This window comes from Oncorhynchus clarkii, chromosome 9 (assembly GCF_045791955.1).
Source record: "Oncorhynchus clarkii lewisi isolate Uvic-CL-2024 chromosome 9, UVic_Ocla_1.0, whole genome shotgun sequence".
Taxonomy (NCBI): domain Eukaryota; kingdom Metazoa; phylum Chordata; class Actinopteri; order Salmoniformes; family Salmonidae; genus Oncorhynchus; species Oncorhynchus clarkii.
In genome coordinates this window covers 62,443,219-62,469,729 of record NC_092155.1, presented here as the reverse complement: position 1 = coordinate 62,469,729, position 26,511 = coordinate 62,443,219, and the positions used below count along the sequence as shown (strand labels likewise).

Genomic DNA, 26,511 nt, shown 5'->3' with positions numbered 1-26,511 from the left:
GCTGCTAGTGTCAAGCACACAACACAGAAACTCCTCAGTACAAACACAGACTCCTTAGTACAAACACATACTCCTCAGTACAAACACAGACTCCTCAGTACAAACACAGACTCCTCAGTACAATCACAGACTCCTCAGTACAAACACAGACTCCTCAGTACAAACACAGACTCCTCAGTACAAACACAGACTCCTCAGTACAATCCCAGACTCCTGAGTACAATCACAGCCTCCTCAGTATAATCACAGACTCCTCAGTATAATGACTGTTGCTGGTGAGGGTTGTCTAATTTGAGGCTTCTGAAATCAGCAATATATAAGCCGCTGGTTGCAGCCACTATTTATAAGGGTTTTTTTTAAATGAAGGGGCATTGTATAACGGTGGAAACTGTTGGTCTACCTCTGATTTTCCCAGGCTTAACCCAATAGAGTTTATGATGACGTTCGAGAGAGAGGCAGTCAGAAGCCAAATTCCTCTCGTCCCCTTCCCACCCAAACACAGCTTTTTACCCATTCCACAGTTAATGGTCTTCCTCCCAGCTGCAAAGCTTATGGCACTTGAACACTATTATAATTGTTTTAAGCCAGCCAGGAAAAAAACAGATGCAGCTTTGACTAAATAGCAAGAAATCACAATCACATTTTGTTGAACTACCAGATGGTGACTGCAGGCGGCTGCAGTCACCATCTGCAGTCGTAAACCCTGGCTGCAATGGGAATGGTATGGCACAGACAGATTCCCAGGGAACTGGTAGGTCTACGTATGAGGGAAAGACCAGAGAAAGGGCAGCGAGACTGGAGCCTTTAAATGAACAAGGCAGGAATCACCTGGAATTAAGTCCAGAAAACTGCCAAGGGAGGAGTTTGCTGAAAATGCACTGTTGAGGACCTCCGCTCCACAAACAGTTCAAAAGAATAAGTAAAGGAGCCTTCAAAAACGTTGGTTCAAACCTCAGCTAGGGATGGGACTGCCTGAACAACAGTCACTCAACTAACTCTTCACAGAGTTTACACTTCTAAATCAAATCCTCACATAAGGAGAAACTGAATTAGCTCAAGTGTAGTGACCCAGACTGAGCCCGTGGCACTCTTGACCTCCCTTCCTACCTCTCCCTAGCAGATATTGAGATCTATCCTGAGCCCAAAACCCAATGAGTAAACAGCTACAGCAGCAACAGTCTCTCTTCCACTTTGAGAAACTGACTGCCGCACTGCCTTGACGAACTGACGCCAATAAACTAAAGAAAATGCATGGCTGTAGAAGAGGACGGTCTTCAGTCAGCAAAGCCAACAAACTGTCAAATGGGACCGTCACCAAGTATGGCATCGTCACATTATTACTGGACTGAATCACTGGAGCTATTTCAGACTCACTATTCCACTGTGGAGGGGAATGCCAGTTGAATAGTACTGTAATGTAACAACTTATTTTGGACCACATGGAGCCATGACACATGGCCTTCAGTCAGACACACGGCCTTCAGTCAGACACACAGCCTTCAGTCAGACACACGGCCTTCAGTCACACACACGGCCTTCAGTCAGACACACGGCCTTCAGTCAGACACACGGCCTTCAGTCAGACACACGGCCTACGGTTCGATCAGAGCCAACGCCAAACCGGGAAACAGACTGTCTGACTCCCAACTGCTATTTTGTCTGGTCATCCACTCAGCACTACACACAGGCACACGTGCACAGACACACGCACTCACACAAACACAGCATTTGTGTAGTTCTGCTGTCCAGGATCTCCTTACTCTTATGGGACAGGCAGAGGGATGATGAGAGTACCAGGGCCTGCTGGGACAATTAGAGCTGAATGAGAGAGAGCACTGTGCAGAACGCTCACTCATACAACCAGTAAGCTGCTACAGTAGGCTGTATCCAATGACTAAATGAGGTAGGAACCTGCACTGGAAAGTATTATTTTGAGAATTATGGAACAGTTCCCATCTCATTAGGGTTTCCTAACAATTTACCAAAACTACCCAGCATCCAGGTTAAAACATTCTTTGTCAAACTCCAATCTTGAGTACTGTACTTCAAAAGCAGGAGTTAGAACAAAAACTACACACCCACCAATGTTGATCTGATAAACATTATCCCATCTCCAGAACCGGATCTTAATGTCACTGCAAAAAAATGTCCTCCCAAAGGACATTGGTCCTGTGCAGTGGAGCAGGAGGCCTGCTAATCAACAGAACTGGCCCAGGTGCAGAGAGCCACACATACACTACACTGCTGTTTCGTATCAGGGTCGTTCCACCTCAAACAGCACAAGAGGATTGACACCCACCATTTCTGATTGTTCTGGAATCATTTCTGTTGCTAGAAAGAAATAAGATTGGCATTTCTGCTTTTGTTGATATATAATTTAATCTCTTGAGAAATGATATTTTTTTGCGATTGCTTACAAACTTGTTGCGGAATTTGACTCATTGTGTCAAAACTCTACACACAAGCCAAATAAGACAACGCTTAGAGATAAACATCTCACTTCTATGGCAAAATGAAACTCTGCAATCAAAACCTAAAAATCATTTTTCAAAATTGTAATTTTGCAACAAAATTATACACACGCACCATTTGAATTACTCTTTCAAAGCAGCAACACACTGATGTCTTTAGTACTTTGTAGTACATTTTCTCATAAAGACTTCTGTGAAAGATTGTTCAAGTACAGTACATCTACTCACATTCCAATGAACGCACAAATAGAAATGCTTCAGAAAAATATATAAACAGCTTATTTTTTTGCCATTGCAGGCTTTTACAACAACAAAAACACAAAGAAAAGTAGAATTACAGTACAGTAATCAATACAATATGTTACTGTAAGCTCACGTAAACAAAAATAATTAGTCAAATTGCAGTGCGATGGTAAACAAATAGTATTGTAAGGGATTGCACACACTGTACATATGCACACACTGTACATAGATTTTTCTATTGTTTTCTATTGTGTTATTGACTGTACGTTTGTTTATGTGTAACTCAGTGTTGTTTTTGTCACACTGCTTTGCTTTGTCTTGGCCAGGTCGCTGTTGTAAATGAGAACTTGTTCTCAACTGGCCTAACTGGTTAAATAAAGGTGAAATAAAAAATAAATTAAACATTTAAAAGGGATGGGCTGGATGGTTTATGGATCCCGCCTTCTGTTAGGGTCTGGCCACATCACTCATCCACATCACAAACAATGTCATCCCTGGCTATGCAACAGGGAAAATATTGCCTTGAGTGTTGTATCCAACCCTGGACTGAACCCACCTCAATGTCTCTGCATGCCTCTTCCATTGCTTGCAGAAGAGGCAAGTTGGCAGTCATACACTTTCCAATGCCAAGCCGACAATAATTCCTCAATCGGTTTGAGAAATGGGGAGTAAGGGGGCAAGTATACAAGGTCAAGGTTTTGTCTCGCCAGGGGTGATGGTCGGATTCGCGTTTATCTTCGAAGGAATGAGCGGTACACCGAGGCCTGTACTCTGGAGCGGGATCGATTTTTAGGTGGAGGGTCCGTCATGGTCTGGGGCGGTGTGTCACAGCATCATCGGACTGAGCTTGTTGTCATTGCAGGTAATCTCAACACTGTGCGTGACAGGGAAGACATCCTGCTCCCTCATGTGGTACCCTTCCTGCAGGCTCATCCTGACATGACCCTCCAGCATGACAATGTCACCAGCCATACTGCTCATTCTGTGCGTGATTTCCTGCAAGACAGGGAAGTCAGTGTTCTGCCATGGCCAGCGAAGAGCCCAGATTTCAATCCTATTGAGCACGTCTGGAGGCTGAGGGCTAGGGCCCTTCCCCCCTAGAAATGTCCGGGAACTTGCAGGTGCCTTGGTGGAAGAGTGGGGTAACATCTCACAGCAAGAACTGGCAAATCTGGTGCAGTCCACGAGGAGCAGATGCACTGCAGTACTTCATGTAGCTGGTGGCCACACCAGATACTGACTGTTACTTTTGATTTTGACCCCCCCTTTGTTCAGGGACACATTATTCCACTTATGTTAGTCACATGTCTGTGGAACTTGTTCAGATTGTCTCAGTTGTTGAATCTTATGTTCATACAAACATTTACAGATGTTAAGTTTGCTGAAAATAAACACAGTTGACAGTGAGAGGACATTTCTTTTTTTGCTTAGTTTAGTATCAGTTCTCTATGTTTAACAAGTAGTAAGGAGCTGCGCCTCGGATTAGTGTTCATTTATCCCATGTAATGTATTCTCAGTGAATTTGGAGATGTTTCGTCCCCCACCCCCAATTAAGAGAAATTAGTCATTGAATACATCCTGATATTATTATATTTTTTTATTGGATGTATTTAACTTTTATTTAACTAGGCAAGTCAGTTAATAACAAATTCTTATTTACAATGACAGCTTACCGGGGAAAAGTGGTTTAACTGCTTTGTTCAGGGGCAGAATTACAGATTTTTACCTTGTCAGCTGAGCGATTCGATCTGATTTGGGATTTGATTTGGGAGATATATTATGTGATGGGGTTTCCCATTCATTTTAACGTATTTCATGGTTATGATCTAGAGTAGTGAACATCAGAATTTCAGATCATCATTTCAGATACCCTCAGTTCCTCTGTGAAACATAAATAAATCTGTGGATTTGTTTTACTTTACTTGATTTGTGATTATGGGCTCAAAATTAAATCAAATAATCCCAATTCAAATATGTGGGGGAATATTAGTTGAATGTTTTAATTTATCTTGCCATTTATCTTGCCATCTTTCTATGGTGATGTAATGAAATGAGAAGCACAGAAGTACTTTAGCTCATTCAGCAAACCCACAAACCGTGTCATTTCACTGCAACACGGGTTTCATTCAGCAAACCCACCAACCGTGTCATTTCACTGCAACATGGGTTTCATTCAGCAAACCCACCAACCGTGTCATTTCACTGCAACATGGGTTTCATTCAGCAAACCCACCAACCGTGTCATTTCACTGCAACATGGGTTTCATTCAGCAAACCCACCAACCGTGTCATTTCACTGCAACATGGGTTTCATTCAGCAAACCCACCAACCGTGTCATTTCACTGCAACATGGGTTTCAATTCAGCAAACCCACAAACCGTGTCATTTCACTGCAACATGGGTTTCATTCAGCAAACCCACCAACCGTGTCATTTCACTGCAACATGGGTTTCATTCAGCAAACCCACAAACCGTGTCATTTCACTGCAACATGGGTTTCATTCAGCAAACCCACCAACCGTGTCATTTCACTGCAACACGGGTTTCATTCAGCAAACCCACCAACCGTGTCATTTCACTGCAACATGGGTTTCATTCAGCAAACCCACCAACCGTGTCATTTCACTGCAACATGGGTTTCATTCAGCAAACCCACCAACCGTGTCATTTCACTGCAACACGGGTTTCATTCAGCAAACCCACCAACCGTGTCATTTCACTGCAACACAGGTTTCAATTCAGCAAACCCACCAACCGTGTCATTTCACTGCAACATGGGTTTCATTCAGCAAACCCACCAACCGTGTCATTTCACTGCAACATGGGTTTCATTCAGCAAACCCACCAACCGTGTCATTTCACTGCAACACAGGTTTCATTCAGCAAACCCACCAACCGTGTCATTTCACTGCAGCATGGGTTTCAATTCAGCAAACCCACCAACCGTGTCATTTCACTGCAACATGGGTTTCATTCAGCAAACCCACCAACCGTGTCATTTCACTGCAACAAGTGTTTCATTCAGCAAACCCACCAACCGTGTCATTTCACTGCAACACGGGTTTCATTCAGCAAACCCACCAACCGTGTCATTTCACTGCAACATGGGTTTCATTCAGCAAACCCACAAACCGTGTAATTTCACTGCAACACGGGTTTCATTCAGCAAACCCACCAACCGTGTCATTTCACTGCAACGAGTGTTTCATTCAGCAAACCCACTAACTGTGTCATTTCACTGCAACAAGGGTTTCATAAGTGGCAAGTTGGTCATTTAAAACCCCATACTCTTTCTTCATAAACATGGAGCTGAGGTTAGAGACGCTGTCACGCCCTGACCTTAGAGATCCTTATTTATTCTCTATGTTTGGTTAGGTCAGGGTGTGACTCAGGTGGGAAAATCTATGTTTTCTATTTCTTTGTTGTTTTTCAGAGTGTGGTTCCAAATCAGAGGCAGCTGTCTATCGTTGTTTCTGATTGGGGATCATATAAGTTGTGATTTTCCATTTGCGTTTTGTGGGGTGTTTTTTCTGTTTAGTGTCTGTTCCTGACGGAACTGTTCGCTTTCGTTTTTTTGATTGGTTATTTTTGTTTGAGTGTTTCTTGAAAATAAATATCATGAACACTTTCCACGCTGCGTTTTGGTCCACTCCTCCTTCCACCGACGAGAGCCGTTACAGACGCTATATTTTTCTGATGCCAAATTGCAATCCACCCCCAGCTCTGAAAAATCCCCAAACCCCTAATTTACACACCCCCATGGACCTCATAAACATGAGGGATGTTTTAACTACAGGCCGTTCACACCTTTCCACAGTGACCACCGAGGGGGGTCCTTCCCACCTCTATACGGAAAAACAGTGAAGCCGATGGGAGAAGAGTCACACAGCCATCCCTCTGATCACCTCCCATTCACCACAGCTGTCTGGAAACAAACGGTCTCTGTTATCTCCCAAGCACCCTCTTGTGCAAACTGACTGCCAGAGTAGCAGAAATGTGGTCAATTCCATTTAATTGAAAATGTGAATCTGAACTGGAAAGAGCTAGTCTATTTTGATTCCAATGTTTGGTCTGGCGTTAATTAAACTAAATGATTTAGGCTGCTAGTGTCAAGCACACAACACAGAAACTCCTCAGTACAAACACAGACTCCTTAGTACAAACACATACTCCTCAGTACAAACACAGACTCCTCAGTACAAACACAGACTCCTCAGTACAATCACAGACTCCTCAGTACAAACACAGACTCCTCAGTACAAACACAGACTCCTCAGTACAAACACAGACTCCTCAGTACAATCCCAGACTCCTGAGTACAATCACAGCCTCCTCAGTATAATCACAGACTCCTCAGTATAATGACTGTTGCTGGTGAGGGTTGTCTAATTTGAGGCTTCTGAAATCAGCAATATATAAGCCGCTGGTTGCAGCCACTATTTATAAGGGTTTTTTTTAAATGAAGGGGCATTGTATAACGGTGGAAACTGTTGGTCTACCTCTGATTTTCCCAGGCTTAACCCAATAGAGTTTATGATGACGTTCGAGAGAGAGGCAGTCAGAAGCCAAATTCCTCTCGTCCCCTTCCCACCCAAACACAGCTTTTTACCCATTCCACAGTTAATGGTCTTCCTCCCAGCTGCAAAGCTTATGGCACTTGAACACTATTATAATTGTTTTAAGCCAGCCAGGAAAAAAACAGATGCAGCTTTGACTAAATAGCAAGAAATCACAATCACATTTTGTTGAACTACCAGATGGTGACTGCAGGCGGCTGCAGTCACCATCTGCAGTCGTAAACCCTGGCTGCAATGGGAATGGTATGGCACAGACAGATTCCCAGGGAACTGGTAGGTCTACGTATGAGGGAAAGACCAGAGAAAGGGCAGCGAGACTGGAGCCTTTAAATGAACAAGGCAGGAATCACCTGGAATTAAGTCCAGAAAACTGCCAAGGGGGGAGTTTGCTGAAAATGCACTGTTGAGGACCTCCGCTCCACAAACAGTTCAAAAGAATAAGTAAAGGAGCCTTCAAAAACGTTGGTTCAAACCTCAGCTAGGGATGGGACTGCCTGAACAACAGTCACTCAACTAACTCTTCACAGAGTTTACACTTCTAAATCAAATCCTCACATAAGGAGAAACTGAATTAGCTCAAGTGTAGTGACCCAGACTGAGCCCGTGGCACTCTTGACCTCCCTTCCTACCTCTCCCTAGCAGATATTGAGATCTATCCTGAGCCCAAAACCCAATGAGTAAACAGCTACAGCAGCAACAGTCTCTCTTCCACTTTGAGAAACTGACTGCCGCACTGCCTTGACGAACTGACGCCAATAAACTAAAGAAAATGCATGGCTGTAGAAGAGGACGGTCTTCAGTCAGCAAAGCCAACAAACTGTCAAATGGGACCGTCACCAAGTATGGCATCGTCACATTATTACTGGACTGAATCACTGGAGCTATTTCAGACTCACTATTCCACTGTGGAGGGGAATGCCAGTTGAATAGTACTGTAATGTAACAACTTATTTTGGACCACATGGAGCCATGACACATGGCCTTCAGTCAGACACACGGCCTTCAGTCAGACACACAGCCTTCAGTCAGACACACGGCCTTCAGTCACACACACGGCCTTCAGTCAGACACACGGCCTTCAGTCAGACACACGGCCTTCAGTCAGACACACGGCCTACGGTTCGATCAGAGCCAACGCCAAACCGGGAAACAGACTGTCTGACTCCCAACTGCTATTTTGTCTGGTCATCCACTCAGCACTACACACAGGCACACGTGCACAGACACACGCACTCACACAAACACAGCATTTGTGTAGTTCTGCTGTCCAGGATCTCCTTACTCTTATGGGACAGGCAGAGGGATGATGAGAGTACCAGGGCCTGCTGGGACAATTAGAGCTGAATGAGAGAGAGCACTGTGCAGAACGCTCACTCATACAACCAGTAAGCTGCTACAGTAGGCTGTATCCAATGACTAAATGAGGTAGGAACCTGCACTGGAAAGTATTATTTTGAGAATTATGGAACAGTTCCCATCTCATTAGGGTTTCCTAACAATTTACCAAAACTACCCAGCATCCAGGTTAAAACATTCTTTGTCAAACTCCAATCTTGAGTACTGTACTTCAAAAGCAGGAGTTAGAACAAAAACTACACACCCACCAATGTTGATCTGATAAACATTATCCCATCTCCAGAACCGGATCTTAATGTCACTGCAAAAAAATGTCCTCCCAAAGGACATTGGTCCTGTGCAGTGGAGCAGGAGGCCTGCTAATCAACAGAACTGGCCCAGGTGCAGAGAGCCACACATACACTACACTGCTGTTTCGTATCAGGGTCGTTCCACCTCAAACAGCACAAGAGGATTGACACCCACCATTTCTGATTGTTCTGGAATCATTTCTGTTGCTAGAAAGAAATAAGATTGGCATTTCTGCTTTTGTTGATATATAATTTAATCTCTTGAGAAATGATATTTTTTTGCGATTGCTTACAAACTTGTTGCGGAATTTGACTCATTGTGTCAAAACTCTACACACAAGCCAAATAAGACAACGCTTAGAGATAAACATCTCACTTCTATGGCAAAATGAAACTCTGCAATCAAAACCTAAAAATCATTTTTCAAAATTGTAATTTTGCAACAAAATTATACACACGCACCATTTGAATTACTCTTTCAAAGCAGCAACACACTGATGTCTTTAGTACTTTGTAGTACATTTTCTCATAAAGACTTCTGTGAAAGATTGTTCAAGTACAGTACATCTACTCACATTCCAATGAACGCACAAATAGAAATGCTTCAGAAAAATATATAAACAGCTTATTTTTTTGCCATTGCAGGCTTTTACAACAACAAAAACACAAAGAAAAGTAGAATTACAGTACAGTAATCAATACAATATGTTACTGTAAGCTCACGTAAACAAAAATAATTAGTCAAATTGCAGTGCGATGGTAAACAAATAGTATTGTAAGGGATTGCACACACTGTACATATGCACACACTGTACATAGATTTTTCTATTGTTTTCTATTGTGTTATTGACTGTACGTTTGTTTATGTGTAACTCAGTGTTGTTTTTGTCACACTGCTTTGCTTTGTCTTGGCCAGGTCGCTGTTGTAAATGAGAACTTGTTCTCAACTGGCCTAACTGGTTAAATAAAGGTGAAATAAAAAATAAATTAAACATTTAAAAGGGATGGGCTGGATGGTTTATGGATCCCGCCTTCTGTTAGGGTCTGGCCACATCACTCATCCACATCACAAACAATGTCATCCCTGGCTAAGCAACAGGGAAAATATTGCCTTGAGTGTTGTATCCAACCCTGGACTGAACCCACCTCAATGTCTCTGCATGCCTCTTCCATTGCTTGCAGAAGAGGCAAGTTGGCAGTCATACACTTTCCAATGCCAAGCCGACAATAATTCCTCAATCGGTTTGAGAAATGGGGAGTAAGGGGGCAAGTATACAAGGTCAAGGTTTTGTCTCGCCAGGGGTGATGGTCGGATTCGCGTTTATCTTCGAAGGAATGAGCGGTACACCGAGGCCTGTACTCTGGAGCGGGATCGATTTTTAGGTGGAGGGTCCGTCATGGTCTGGGGCGGTGTGTCACAGCATCATCGGACTGAGCTTGTTGTCATTGCAGGTAATCTCAACACTGTGCGTGACAGGGAAGACATCCTGCTCCCTCATGTGGTACCCTTCCTGCAGGCTCATCCTGACATGACCCTCCAGCATGACAATGTCACCAGCCATACTGCTCATTCTGTGCGTGATTTCCTGCAAGACAGGGAAGTCAGTGTTCTGCCATGGCCAGCGAAGAGCCCAGATTTCAATCCTATTGAGCACGTCTGGAGGCTGAGGGCTAGGGCCCTTCCCCCCTAGAAATGTCCGGGAACTTGCAGGTGCCTTGGTGGAAGAGTGGGGTAACATCTCACAGCAAGAACTGGCAAATCTGGTGCAGTCCACGAGGAGCAGATGCACTGCAGTACTTCATGTAGCTGGTGGCCACACCAGATACTGACTGTTACTTTTGATTTTGACCCCCCCTTTGTTCAGGGACACATTATTCCACTTATGTTAGTCACATGTCTGTGGAACTTGTTCAGATTGTCTCAGTTGTTGAATCTTATGTTCATACAAACATTTACAGATGTTAAGTTTGCTGAAAATAAACACAGTTGACAGTGAGAGGACATTTCTTTTTTTGCTTAGTTTAGTATCAGTTCTCTATGTTTAACAAGTAGTAAGGAGCTGCGCCTCGGATTAGTGTTCATTTATCCCATGTAATGTATTCTCAGTGAATTTGGAGATGTTTCGTCCCCCACCCCCAATTAAGAGAAATTAGTCATTGAATACATCCTGATATTATTATATTTTTTTATTGGATGTATTTAACTTTTATTTAACTAGGCAAGTCAGTTAATAACAAATTCTTATTTACAATGACAGCTTACCGGGGAAAAGTGGTTTAACTGCTTTGTTCAGGGGCAGAATTACAGATTTTTACCTTGTCAGCTGAGCGATTCGATCTGATTTGGGATTTGATTTGGGAGATATATTATGTGATGGGGTTTCCCATTCATTTTAACGTATTTCATGGTTATGATCTAGAGTAGTGAACATCAGAATTTCAGATCATCATTTCAGATACCCTCAGTTCCTCTGTGAAACATAAATAAATCTGTGGATTTGTTTTACTTTACTTGATTTGTGATTATGGGCTCAAAATTAAATCAAATAATCCCAATTCAAATATGTGGGGGAATATTAGTTGAATGTTTTAATTTATCTTGCCATTTATCTTGCCATCTTTCTATGGTGATGTAATGAAATGAGAAGCACAGAAGTACTTTAGCTCATTCAGCAAACCCACAAACCGTGTCATTTCACTGCAACACGGGTTTCATTCAGCAAACCCACCAACCGTGTCATTTCACTGCAACATGGGTTTCATTCAGCAAACCCACCAACCGTGTCATTTCACTGCAACATGGGTTTCATTCAGCAAACCCACCAACCGTGTCATTTCACTGCAACATGGGTTTCATTCAGCAAACCCACCAACCGTGTCATTTCACTGCAACATGGGTTTCATTCAGCAAACCCACCAACCGTGTCATTTCACTGCAACATGGGTTTCAATTCAGCAAACCCACAAACCGTGTCATTTCACTGCAACATGGGTTTCATTCAGCAAACCCACCAACCGTGTCATTTCACTGCAACATGGGTTTCATTCAGCAAACCCACAAACCGTGTCATTTCACTGCAACATGGGTTTCATTCAGCAAACCCAACCGTGTCATTTCACTGCAACACGGGTTTCATTCAGCAAACCCACCAACCGTGTCATTTCACTGCAACATGGGTTTCATTCAGCAAACCCACCAACCGTGTCATTTCACTGCAACATGGGTTTCATTCAGCAAACCCACCAACCGTGTCATTTCACTGCAACACGGGTTTCATTCAGCAAACCCACCAACCGTGTCATTTCACTGCAACACAGGTTTCAATTCAGCAAACCCACCAACCGTGTCATTTCACTGCAACATGGGTTTCATTCAGCAAACCCACCAACCGTGTCATTTCACTGCAACATGGGTTTCATTCAGCAAACCCACCAACCGTGTCATTTCACTGCAACACAGGTTTCATTCAGCAAACCCACCAACCGTGTCATTTCACTGCAGCATGGGTTTCAATTCAGCAAACCCACCAACCGTGTCATTTCACTGCAACATGGGTTTCATTCAGCAAACCCACCAACCGTGTCATTTCACTGCAACAAGTGTTTCATTCAGCAAACCCACCAACCGTGTCATTTCACTGCAACACGGGTTTCATTCAGCAAACCCACCAACCGTGTCATTTCACTGCAACATGGGTTTCATTCAGCAAACCCACAAACCGTGTAATTTCACTGCAACACGGGTTTCATTCAGCAAACCCACCAACCGTGTCATTTCACTGCAACGAGTGTTTCATTCAGCAAACCCACTAACTGTGTCATTTCACTGCAACAAGGGTTTCATAAGTGGCAAGTTGGTCATTTAAAACCCCATACTCTTTCTTCATAAACATGGAGCTGAGGTTAGAGACGCTGTCACGCCCTGACCTTAGAGATCCTTATTTATTCTCTATGTTTGGTTAGGTCAGGGTGTGACTCAGGTGGGAAAATCTATGTTTTCTATTTCTTTGTTGTTTTTCAGAGTGTGGTTCCAAATCAGAGGCAGCTGTCTATCGTTGTTTCTGATTGGGGATCATATAAGTTGTGATTTTCCATTTGCGTTTTGTGGGGTGTTTTTTCTGTTTAGTGTCTGTTCCTGACGGAACTGTTCGCTTTCGTTTTTTTGATTGGTTATTTTTGTTTGAGTGTTTCTTGAAAATAAATATCATGAACACTTTCCACGCTGCGTTTTGGTCCACTCCTCCTTCCACCGACGAGAGCCGTTACAGACGCTATATTTTTCTGATGCCAAATTGCAATCCACCCCCAGCTCTGAAAAATCCCCAAACCCCTAATTTACACACCCCCATGGACCTCATAAACATGAGGGATGTTTTAACTACAGGCCGTTCACACCTTTCCACAGTGACCACCGAGGGGGGTCCTTCCCACCTCTATACGGAAAAACAGTGAAGCCGATGGGAGAAGAGTCACACAGCCATCCCTCTGATCACCTCCCATTCACCACAGCTGTCTGGAAACAAACGGTCTCTGTTATCTCCCAAGCACCCTCTTGTGCAAACTGACTGCCAGAGTAGCAGAAATGTGGTCAATTCCATTTAATTGAAAATGTGAATCTGAACTGGAAAGAGCTAGTCTATTTTGATTCCAATGTTTGGTCTGGCTAGGTCCATTTTCCCTAAAAGAAGAGTGCCGTTACCAAATCTGCACCCTTTTTGACCCTAATAGGGTTAAACAAGCTAGGACTTCTGGCAGTAAATATTAAATCTACTTAAGTGTGTGTCGTCAGGGCGACTCAATCGACGAGTCAGCTGCTGAGTATGTGACGTCCTGAGGGCATTTCCCACCACACAGGCACAGCAGACCTAACACAGGGGTCCGCAGGGCCAATTAGGCTTATCATGACAAAACACACGTACCTTTTTCCACTGACTGACCTACACACACACACACACTTCTTTATATAAGCCTCCTATTACCGAACAGGGCAGTAAAATCTAGACAGGCCTTCAATGTTTGAGACAGGGTTGTTTCATGACCTCGGTCACCAGGCTAAGCATGTCCCCATTAACCTTTCAAACAACACACTAATGTTACAGAGAGACCAGACCAACCTCACAGGCCTGAAGCATGAATAGAAAAAGACTCAAAGGCCTTTTAAAAAGTGAAGAAAGAAAGAAAATGGAGTCACATGGAAAGCTTCTCAGACGGAAAACAGCAAACCTTTTCTGACATCCCACAAAGAGCCCCATTGTCCAACACACAGGGCCATGAAAAGCAGCTAATCGCAGAGCAGAGAACCTGGGTGAAGAATAGCTTGGCAGCCCAAATACACATGCCCAATTTAAACAACTACCCCACAAACAAACTGAATCTCACAAAATAAAAGAATACCAACAATGAAAACAATACCAGAAACCTGTTTGATCATATATGGAGAGGGAGACAGTATAGACACAGAGGAAAAACATATGTTTTAGTAGCTAACAGAGCCCCCAGTGGGTCCAGTGTCAATATTGTATTTGCAGAAACTCTATTTAAGGGGGTAAACTCCAGGAAAGTGACCAACATGAACACGGTGACCTCAATCTGGGTACGTCACAGCCAAACCATCCATGATCTAATCCAGAACACCACCCCATCTAGACCACATGTGGCAGGGATAGGCTGGGAAACATTATCAGCAGCAGCAGAGGCATCCATGACCAAACATCTCCTTATGACTGTCTTGTAATGTAATCTGTACAGAACTACACCACATCGAAAGACAGACAGAGACTATCCTCAGTAATTCAGGTCAGCCCACCGGATTTGTGATGCACTGAGTATCTGACAGACTCCTTGAGTATATAACTTCATCATAGTTCAAAAGGTCTCTTGATATATCCTCTATTCTCTTCCTCTGACAGACATAGGAAAGCCTGCTGTTATTGGGACAGGAGCATGGAAACTTCTTTGATAAATCTATGAAGCAGACATCGATCAGTCAAGACAGACAAGACCCTTTGATAAATCTATGAAGCAGACATCGATCAGTCAAGACAGACAAGACCCTCGCGGACAGCCTGTCATCTATAGTCTGACCTCTGACCTCAGCCATCTTAGCAGTCCATCCCCTGATCCCTGTCTGGCACCAGAGACAGGGAAGGAGGAATGTGATGATGCTGCTGGATGGATGGAGAGGTATTAAGCAGTCTTCTTCTCAACATGGTGGATCTGGCCGGCACCGAGGCCTTGCTGAGATTCATATCATATCAGGTTGAGGAGCAGACCTATCCTTACAATGCCCCACACTGTGCTGCCTCTCCCTCTCTAGACTACTAACACACACACACATGCTACTTCTCCCTAGTCCACACACACACACACACACACACACACACACACACACACACACACACACACACACACACACACACACACACACACACACACACACACACACACACACACACACACACACACACAGTTCATAGACCTTCAGGCAGTCTACCACGGTGGTGTCAGCGCATGGCTAGTGTCCTCTCTGTCTACTAGCTAACATCACTCTACTAGACCAGGCCAGGGGCCTGACAGGAATCAGACACACATACACCCTCATGGAGACATGCTATCAGTGATGGTGAAAGTCTGTCAGTGTGTAGTAAGTAGGGTGAGGGAGATGAATGTGTGAGAAGGTTCTAACTTGCTTTTTCTCATTTTTGTGTGTCTCTGTGGGCCTATGCTGCTGTTAAGGCTCGGAAATAAAACACACACACACACAGACAGAGAGAACACCCTCCCCATCCCGGCCAGACTGACCTCACCTCTGTATTCCAGCTACTCCCCTACTCCCCCGTGTCGCCACAATGTGGGCGATAGTCTGATAACTGAGAAGAAAACGAGTGACAACTGGAAACTTTTCTGTTTCTGATGTGTCCGTTTCCTGTTGGTTTATGTTATTGACGTGTGAAGCTATCACAAACAACGAGTGTGAAATGTGGACGAATTAGACTGATTTGGACCACTGGTTGCTAAATTTGACTCGGCTCTCATTCTGTGTTTGGTTTGCCTACACATTTGGTAGTAGCATTAGCATACACATTCAAATCAAATTGTATTTGTCACATGCTTCATAAACAACAAGTGTATGCTTACTTACAGGCCCTTCCCAACAATGCAGAGAAAAATATATACAATACCAGTCAAAAGTTTGAACACACCTACTCACTCAAGGGTTTTTCTTTAATTTTACTATTTTCTAAATTATAGAATAATAGTGAAGACATCAAAACTATGAATTTATTTTTTATTTAACCAGGCAAGTCAGTTAAGAACAAATTATGATTTACAATGATGGCCTACAGCAGCCAAACCTGGACGACACTGAGCCAATTGGGACTCCCAATCACAGCTAGTTGTGATACAGCCTGGATTCAAACCAGGCTGTATCACAAACCATGCATTGCCTTAGACCGCTGTGCCACTCGAGAACCCTGTAATAACACATATGGAATAATTTAGTAACCCCAAAAAAGTGTTAAACAAATCAAAATATATTTTATATTTGAGATTCTTCAAAGTAGCCAGCCGTTGCCTTGATGACAGCTTTGCACATGCTTAGTATTCTCTCAACCAGATTCATGAGGTAGTCACCTGGAACGCATTTCAATTAACAGATGTGCCTTGTGAAAAGTTACAGAAGATGGCCCTATTTGGTAAAAGACCAAGTCCATATTTTGGCAAGAACAGCTCAAATAAGCAGAGAAACGACATGAAGGTCAGTCAATCTGGAAAACCATCCAGCACTATGACCCAGAGTTAACTCTGTTGCAGAGAATAAGTTCATTAGAGTTACCAGCCTCAGAAATTGTCAATTAACTACACCTCACAGAGTTCAGGTAACAGACACATCTGAACATCAACTGTTCAGAGGAGACTGCGTGAATCAGGCCTTCATGGTCGAATTGCTGCAAAGAAACCACTACTAAAGGACACCAATAAGAAGAAGAGACTTGCTTGGGCCAAGAAACACGAGCATTGGACATTAGACTGGTGGAAATCTGTCCTTTGGTCTGATGCGTCCAAATTGGAGATTTTTGGTTCCAACCGCCATGTCTTTGTGAGATGCAGTGTAGGTGAACGGATGATCTCTGCATGTGTGGTTCCCACCGTGAAGCACGGAAGAGGAGGTGTGATGGTGTGGGGGTGCTTTGCTAGTGACTGTCTGTGATTCATTTAGAATTCAAGGCACACTTAAACAGCATGGCTACCACAGCATTCTACAGCGATACCCCATCCCATCTGGTTTTCACTTAGTGGGACTATCATTTGTATTTCAACAGGACAATGACCCAACACACCTTCAGGCTGTGTAAGGGCTATTTGACCAAGAAGGAGAGTGATGAGTGCTTTATCAGATGACGTGTCCTCCACAATCACCCGACCTCAATCCAATTCAGATGGTTTGGGATGAGTTGGACCGCAGAGTGAAGGAAAAGCAGCCAACAAGTGCTCAGCATATGTGGGAACTCCTTCAAGACTATTGGAAAAACATTCCAGTTGAAGCTGGTTGATAGAATGCCAAGAGTGTGCAAAACTGTTGTCATGACTGTCCTATGTGGGTCCCAAATGTGTCAGGTCAGCTTGGCAATGGATGACAGTAACCAGACCCTCTCTTTCATCCACAGAAGGGGGAGGAGAGAGCTGTTGGGGGGTTGACAGCTCACACCCTGTCGTAAATTAGGAATGTTCCTTTGTCTTCAGAGACTTTTCCCGACAAAACTCTAACATATTCTAAAGCGAATACTGGAACGATATTTCTAACATAAGAATGTGGGAAATGGTCAGAGGTGATCTAAAAAATAATAATGTCATATAGGATGTTATTTGTGATGTCATAAAAAGTGTTATAAAGGAAATACTGTAACTTGAAAAGTATATGCACTACATGTATGAAGTCTCAATCCTTTACATTGTGCATGAAATATGAGCAATGAAAGTATTTTTGTTAAGATGGGAATTTGATTTTAGGAGAGACCATTCTACTACTCTTCAAACCATCCTATTATACTACTCTTCTCAAATCACCGTATTCTACACCTTTCATCACCAATGGGAACTGTCAAAACAGCTGGCTAGCCTATCTTCCAAGGAGCATCTTCCGGAGAGAACAACAGTAGAAGACGGGGGAAGGGAGAACCCTTTTGGACAATCAGAGCCTCACAAGCGTGCCGCTGAAAGGCCCAACACCCTTCCTAAGGAGTGAGGGTTCCGACAGAGATCCACGGTGAACGTGAAGGCATTTAAACATAAATACGCTCATGATTTCTTACTCCAAATGGGTGGCGGTTCATGTGCAAAGGATATGATTATTGTGAGAATAGTTTCTAAAATGTATCAACGATAAGTGTCTTTTTCTCTCTCTCTCCCTGTGTAACAAGCCGCCATATCAGTCCGCTAGGGACCTTTTCCTAATGTATTAAGTGTATATGTTATCCTGTCTTATCATTTAGTTAGCTAGTAAATAAATAATAAAACCAATTTGTGCAGTACTGAATCATAAGTACGACTGGAGTTTTTGCAGATGCAGGAGGTTACGACTGTTCAGAATGATGATATGATACGAGGTTATGATTAATACGTTGACTGTTTTATGGATGTGATAGATAGACAACAGCTCTCGAGGTGTCCCAAATTCCTAATGAGTTCATTGTTACAATATTAATTTAATTGGGTAACAATTAAACATAGTTAGTTGACTCGATAAATAACAGTCATCAGATTCATGAAAGTAAAGTCACGACACCGTTATCAAGGCAAAGAGTGGCTACTTTGAAGAATCTAAAATCTCAAATATATTTTGATTTGTTTAACACTTTTTGGTAGAAAATGTAGAAAATTGTTTTTAAAACTTAAGAAAACCCTGGAATGAGTAGGTGTGTCCAAACTTTTGGCTGGCCAATTAAATAATTGAAAAATGTAAAGATAGCAAGGAATAAATACACAATGAATAACGATAACTTGGCTATATACACAAGTACAAAATCAAGTGTGTGGTAGATGCTAAATGCAGTATCCATCTTCTAGAACACAGTACACATGTTCTTGAATCTTAAACCCATTGTCTCTTCTCTCCTCCCCTTACCACGATGTCTCAGTTGTTAAAAGTTAAGATGAAGTCATCGGCGGGAGAGATGACTGCTGTTCATGCTGTTGCTGTGACTTCACACTACATATATGAGACAGACGGGGCCTGGGCAGACAGAGGGGGAGGGGGGTTAAAGACCGTGCAGATTGACATCAGACCAGCAGAGGGGAAGGAAGGGGTGAGGAGGAGGGAGGTAGAGGAGGTAGATGGGCTTTAACGGACTCTCCTCTGACTCAGTGTCTGCTAGCATCACATCCTAAATCATACAGCTTTGCTAGACCTGCCTGTGTCTGAACTGTAGTCAAGAGAACTAGGGAAGTGGGGAGGAGAAACAGTGGGAAACTGGAGTCACTGGCGACCCACTCGGCACAAAGCCCCTCTCCTAAACCCCTAGAACGCTCTGGCAGGTGAGACCGTTCTGGGCAGACAGACACAAACACGGTCAGCCAGGACATCTGACTGCGTCTGACACCGACACCCCAGCGAAGCTTCACTTTGGTTAATGATGAATTATTACAATTACAGGGCAGATAGCTAGGTCCAGGCTGAGTCGCTGACACGGCCTACTGATGAGTGGTGGTCGACACACACAGCAAACAGCCCATGGACAGCAGTGACCGTCTGGGTGCCTTCCATCATTAACTATGTCTGTCTTCAGACTATCTATCAGTCCAGACTATCTATCAAATCAAATCACTTTTATGTGATTTTACGTGTGCCAAATACAACAGACACAAATACACCTTACAGTGAAATGCTTACTTGCAGGCTCTAACCAATAGTGCAGAAAAAAAAGGTCTACATGGTTGGTCGGGCCATTTGAGGTAGTATGTACATGAATGTATAGTTAAAGTGACTATGCATATAAGATAAACAGAGAGTAGCAGCAGCGTAAAAGAGGGGTTGGGGGGGGCACACAATGCAAATAGTCTGGGTTCTACCCTGACCACATTTTGGCTGTGCTGCTCAAATAGTCTGTAAGTACCTGTAATAAGTGTGACATGGACTGTTTTAAACCCTTCTTAAAGAGTTTCTCCGGTACTTTTGTATACTTTCTAGCCAGTAGTTCTGAGAGTAGCACTCACGAGTCAAATATGGTCCCCGAAAACTGCGTACTACATCACATATGTGCAGATATGTGTACCACGTCATTGCTCGCTATCTCGCTCTGCTGTGTGTGCATCTTGCTAGCTGTCACTCAAAAAACGAGGGGCTGAAGCTCATTGGTTAGAACTCAAATTGTTAGGGGTTGGCCCACATGGGGGGAAATGTAGGGAAAATGGAGCAGCTTCCAGAAAAACAGTTGCTTTCAAACTAGGGATTTCGGGGCAAATGGAGGTAAGACAGTAATTCTGCTCATAGATTATGCATGTATGAACTACACATTGACACATCCAGCCCAACGTGGGAGGTTTAAAAATACTTAGCAGTCGCCAAAGTTCCGGAGAATGTCTTTGATGAATGATCTCAGCAGAACTATAGACTGACAATTCACAGTAACAGAATTACGCTGAGACTCATATTTTTGATTTCAAAGTTTAACAAAGCAGTCAACTCTATGCAGAAGGACTACTTTCAACAATTTACACAGAGTTTTCTAAAAACTCAAAAATATCTGCTCCGAATTGAGATTCAACGATGTCTGCAGAAAGAATGGGGTGTTAACTATGATATGGCACATTGACACCCGGTAACGGAATTGCGGGAACGGAATTTCAACATGGGTCCCTGATCTGTACTACACAGAAATGCATAATAATTATGGATATTAATGTCATTCTCCTGATAGTGATGTATCCTAAATGGGCATACAAAGGTATACATATGCAAAATTCTCCTTTGCAAATTTGGGTATTATTCTACACACTGGCTATTATTTTAATGAGTTCTGCCGCCAAACAAGACCACATTTGGTTGGTCTGAACCAACCATAGACGTCTATGCTTCACAAGTTTGGACATTGGAGATCAGTACAGTACAGTAAAGCGTAGTTCAGTACACTAGAGTGCATTATAGTGTACTCGACTGTAGTGTGCTCTACTGTACTAAACTCAATGTTTCTTTACTGTACTGAGCTCCACTGAACTCTACTGTACTGAACTATAATCTACTTTTCTTTACTCTACTCTACTGTACAGTACTGTGCTTTCCAAACTTGGGAACCCAACTGTGGTTTGTGACTACTATGCTTTCCCATTGTAGCCAACTCAATTGCAGAAATTCTGTTACCGATTTTTCTGAAATTCGTGTTTCAATCACTTAATAATTTATAGATATATTTTTTTAAAGATCAGTCAAAACTAACTAAGTGGTAGGTCTACCTTTACTTGTTACTTCTGTGAACTTTCATTATCCTCCTTCCTCATGAGGGAGAGAATTTAGAAAATATCTTGAGGATATGGGCATTTCAAGGCACAAGGCAATGTTTCTTAAACTTAGAAGACAGAACATTTTCTCTGAAATTATATAAGTGTTGATATTAGTTGGCAGGGGTCTTTACTTCAACATCGTGTTTTAATGTATTTCTAACACGTTTTAAGACTTTTTCTGGTAGATGTTTTCTAAGACCCCTTTTCCATCTGTCTGACCAGAAATCAAAGCCTTTGTTAATTCCACATTTTTAGGATGGAAAATGTTTGAAAAATGTATATATGCCTTAATTTCTCAAATATAGACTCTTAGTTTTCATTTTACATCCACTTTGACACGCTTCTATGAACTTCACGTCCCTTTTACATGGAAATGACATGACAGGACTGATGTGATGGAGCCACTGCATGCCAGGATGCTGAGATAAAAGTCACAGCTTGTTTGTGACTCAGAGGTCACATTCCCACACGTTTTCCAATAGGAAAGATTACGTTTTTATTCCCAATCGTACCATAGGGCGGTCACTGGTCGTCATCATATGAGGGTAACCTTTTTCCAGTGCATCGTGCACGTGCACGGATGGATGGATTTGTAACCAAAACCAAAAGAGAAAATCTAATTCCATATGTGCATTTACCTGATGTAATAACTGATTTATTAAATGTAGGCTATACCAAAAAAAATCAGTTGATACTCGGGACTAAGCCCTCTAACCTCCTGGGATGTTTACCACTTACCATACAATGAAAATGACTGACAATTACCTCATATTTCCCACCGTGTTCACAGTAACTTTCTAAATGACTTCCAGGATAGAAAAAATACTCACCTTGAAGAATTGGTCAAGTAAAATTCCACGGAATATCCAAAGTAGCTCCCATTAGGTCCGCTGTAGACAGAAGGGTTCTCCACGTCCAAGTTGAATGTATCACACAACGGTAGCAGAATTATTAGACAAACCCCAATGCAGAATAATGAGTAGTTCAGTTTTCCCGGTGTCTTCGAATGGTATCTTTTGGAACCCATTCTATTTCTCAATTAATCCACTAAAAGTTTATTTGTTTTAATCAACACCTGCGTTGCTCTTATGTTTTTAGATCAGTAGAGCTTGTGGAGTGGTTGTTCTATTTCTCTAAACTGCATGCCTTGAAACTCAAACTCGCTGTATCTCTCCTAAATGCTCAGTCAGCTTCTTCCCTCGACTCGCTCTCCCTCGCTACGCTCGCTCCTCTGTCCTAATTGAAGGGATATTGAAAGGAGGGAGTTCCTCGACTCGTGACAAACTTTTGAAGAGGTGGAGCTCTTAATTCAGAAAAAGACAGACAGAAGACCAACGTGTATCGTCAATCTAGAGTGGGCTACACTCAGAACGGAGTCATCTGTATGACACTGAAATCTTCCCGAACTGTCTGGAGAAATCTTCCGGATCTGGGTATTCTGATCATTTTATTCTCTCCTTGGCGCGCAGCCACCATTTGCGTTCAACCCTTTAGAATGTGGAGGGGATTTTGGTCTATCTGCCTAATAAAGATCACATGGTTGTCTCTCTGTAACCTTTTCTACCTGGGTGATGCTGACCAACAGAGATTTAACAAAGATAACCAGATACAGTATATTATTAACTTGGTGGTCAATTGATACAGAGTAACATCATCGGTATTTATCAGCCTATTACCTCAACTCTCAATGACCTTTTCTACCTCGAGTTGTTACTAAGTATTCCTCCTGGTTGGAATGGAGTGAGGAGGGTGGTTATTTACCAACATTATTTTCTTGAGGATGGTCACACAGGAATTTGATGATCATCAGTAGATTTAGAGGGTTGGGGTGATATAGTGGTCAAACGATTATAATTAATCAGACATTCTGGAAAATACAATGTATGTTGTGAATTTTAACAACTGTCTCCATCTTGCCCATATGCAGCCATATGCTACAGTATGCATGAGTATCACACAAGTCTGGGCTGCGTATGTGTTCACTATTAGAGGAATAATGCAACATAAGATCTGATTCAGGTAGATGATGCATTCTGTCCTTCATCTCTCACAGCATGAGGTTATTTCTCCCAGGGTGTGGGAACTAACTGAGAACATTTCCTATTTCTGTTTCTGAGTCACACTAATAGAGACCCACACAGTTGGAAAGTGGTTACGTTGCAAGTCAGAAGCAACCACCTCACTGAAATGAGATGTTCAATAAAGCCACTCGCCTGGCTGGAATTGTGTCCGTTGGTTTAGCTGTTTCACACAGCTAAAGGGGATTGGGACTGAGGGGGCACATTTAGCTGGGTGGCACTAAAGACTGTCCACTCAAGGCTCACTCATGTTTAGAACTACACTTCCAGAAGTAATGGTTTTAATATTCTAACTCTTTAGAATCAAAATGGGTTCAATGGCTGGCTTCATATTGAACATCAAAAAGGTTCAATATAGAACCACAAAGCACCCTTACTTTTAGTTCTATAGTATAGTCTTCATGCCGAGGGGGGGGGGGTTGTAGAGTCGTAGAGCTGCTGGGATAATAATGGGGATCATCTGCAGGGCGATTCACAGCTGTTGGGGGCAACATGCCGGTTCACAGCCATAATCCTGGAGCTAGTGCTCCCATTCATCACTCTCTCTCGCTCCCTTTTTAGACCCACATGATGAGCTTGCAGATGGATGAAAGTGAAACCGTCTGTTTATGACAAGGGTTTATAGTTTCTACCCAGATCATATCACCATCTAACGATTAGCAATTCTATTTCCGATCGCAAGATTGTATAATTTCCAATGGTCCAGCGATTTTCCATACATTCTGACCCCCCTAACGTTGACAACTCAACCAAATGTGAAATAAACCAAACATTTCACACTGTCATTGGATTTAGATTTTTGAAAATCCAATCACTATTCTATGTTGATTCAACGTCATAACATTGAATTATTTGGTTGAAATTACTTGGAAACTGTCACACCCTGATCTGTTTCCCCTGTCTTTGTGCTTGTCTCCACCCCCCCTCCAGGTGTTGCCTATCTTCCACGTTATCCCCTGTGTATTTATACCTGTGTTCTCTGTTTGTCTGTTGCCAGTTAATTTTGTTCGTCAAGCCTACTAGCGTTTTTCCCCTTGCTCTTGTCTTTTTCTAGTTCCTGTTTTCTAGTTTTTCCATTTTTACCATTCTGCCTGCCCCTGAACCTGCCTGGCATTCTGTACCTTGTCACACCAGCCTGGATTATTGACCTCTGCCTGCCGTTCTGTACCTTTTGGACTCTGATCTGGATTACTGAACTCTGCCTGCCCTTGACCTGTCATTTTGTCTGCCCCCTGTTCTAGTAATAAATATTTGTTACTTCGACACTGTCTGCATCTGGGTCTTCTCCTGAAACATGATAGGAAACAATGTTGATTCAACCAGTTTTTGCCCATCTTCATATGTATGTCTGTTGATTTTTAAACCATTGCAAATGATCTTCTGACATGTTAACACTGATGGGTCTTGTGACCTCAATATGCTTGTATGGACAGGCCTTAAACGATAAAAATAAATACAAATAAGTCCACGGTTGATACAGTCCCAAAATGTTTTGCATGTCAGCAGATATTGGACTTTCAAGAAACAAAGTGTTACTTGCCACATCATCATGATGACTTGTTTTGTGATTATTGTGGTAGACAGACAGGCAGGCACAGACCCAGTCTTATCTCCCTGACCAAGCAGGGTCAAAAGTTTGAGGTCAGACAGACGAGAGAGGTAAAGGAATACATAAGGGACAGATAAGAGAGCTGTGTGCTCCTAGTCAGTTATTATTATGGCTGATTGTTCCACCTAGCACTCTGAATTGTTGACCGGTTGCATCAGCTGGTCTCATAGACTAGATGTAACATAGTAAAAGAAAATCCGGGACACTCAAATTAGTATGATATGTTTACATGTTTGGTATGGTTAAATAAGATAGGTTACTTAAAGCAAAAACTAAAGGAGATTGGTTGGTCGGGGTGGATGGGCGGGCGTATAACGCAATCGTCTAGCAACCCAAAGGTTGTGTGTTTAAATCTCATCATGGACAACTTTAGCATTTTCGCTAATTAGCAACTTTGCAAACTACTTACTACTTTTTAGCTACTTTTCAACTACTTGGCATGTTAGATAACCCTTCCCATAACCCTAACCTTAACCCTTTTAGTTAACCCTTCCCCTAACCTTAACCCATTAACCTAACGCCAAATCTTAACCCTAACCTTAGCCCCTAACCCCTAGAGCTAGCTAACGTTAACATTTGCTACAACAAATTGGAATTTGTAACATATCATACTTTTTGCAAATTCTTTGTAATTTGTAATATACATACGAAATCGATGATGGACCTCCACAAGTTAATGCATACCATATGAAATTTAACATATCATACTAAATGGAGTGTCTTGGATTTACGTACAGAATAATACGAAATGCTCTTGGACCACGTTGGTTGCATATCTCACTGACCTGGGAAAAAATGCTTACTGTCTTAATTAAACACAATTTTCCGGATGTTGTATACCACGTTCAGCCAATCAGGTTGCAGCAGTCTGGATGAACGCCCCGTTCATCCAGACTGCTGCCCCATAAGGAAGTAACATTAGCCACTCATGGTGGTGGGAAATTGTGTTTTATTAAGATAGTTTGCATATTTTTTGTTTGCCGGCGGGCCATTAAATTGAGTTATGGGGGAAATAGATGCCTTTGCAGCTTGAATGAAGGGTGTTTTATGTACGACCCGGTCACCAAGGGACACGGCTGGGCACATTAAAGTCGGATGCAGATGATAAATGACGTAAAATACATAATAGTGCCATCTGGTGGCTGTTTGGGCTAACGTTAAGTTGCTCAAAAACCTGTGAAGTAATTCTGTAATTACACTATTAAAAACATTTTATTAACATGTTGGAATATAGACTGTTCATTATGTTATTAATTAAGTAATAACAAAAAAACAACACTCAACTCTAACACCATGTAATTGTATAGCAGGTCCCATATAATTCCTGTAGTAATTACAGTGTTACTACACAGGCATAAGCGCAACTTTATTGACATTTTGCAGTTCAG

The 26,511-nt window shown here is 42.5% G+C and overlaps 1 protein-coding gene across 1 annotated transcript in view; it reads right to left on the bottom strand.

Annotated features, from left to right (window-relative positions):
- The window catches only part of LOC139416712 (integrin alpha-5-like), a 100,490-nt gene extending 77,736 nt beyond the window's left edge, over positions 1-22,754 (bottom strand). Inside the window, exon 1 of the mRNA XM_071165704.1 lies at positions 22,267-22,754. Within this exon, the coding sequence (XP_071021805.1) occupies positions 22,267-22,463 (197 nt within the window). The 5' untranslated portion in view covers positions 22,464-22,754. The remainder of the gene's footprint in view (positions 1-22,266) is intronic.
- Between the last annotated feature and the right edge of the window lie 3,757 nt (positions 22,755-26,511).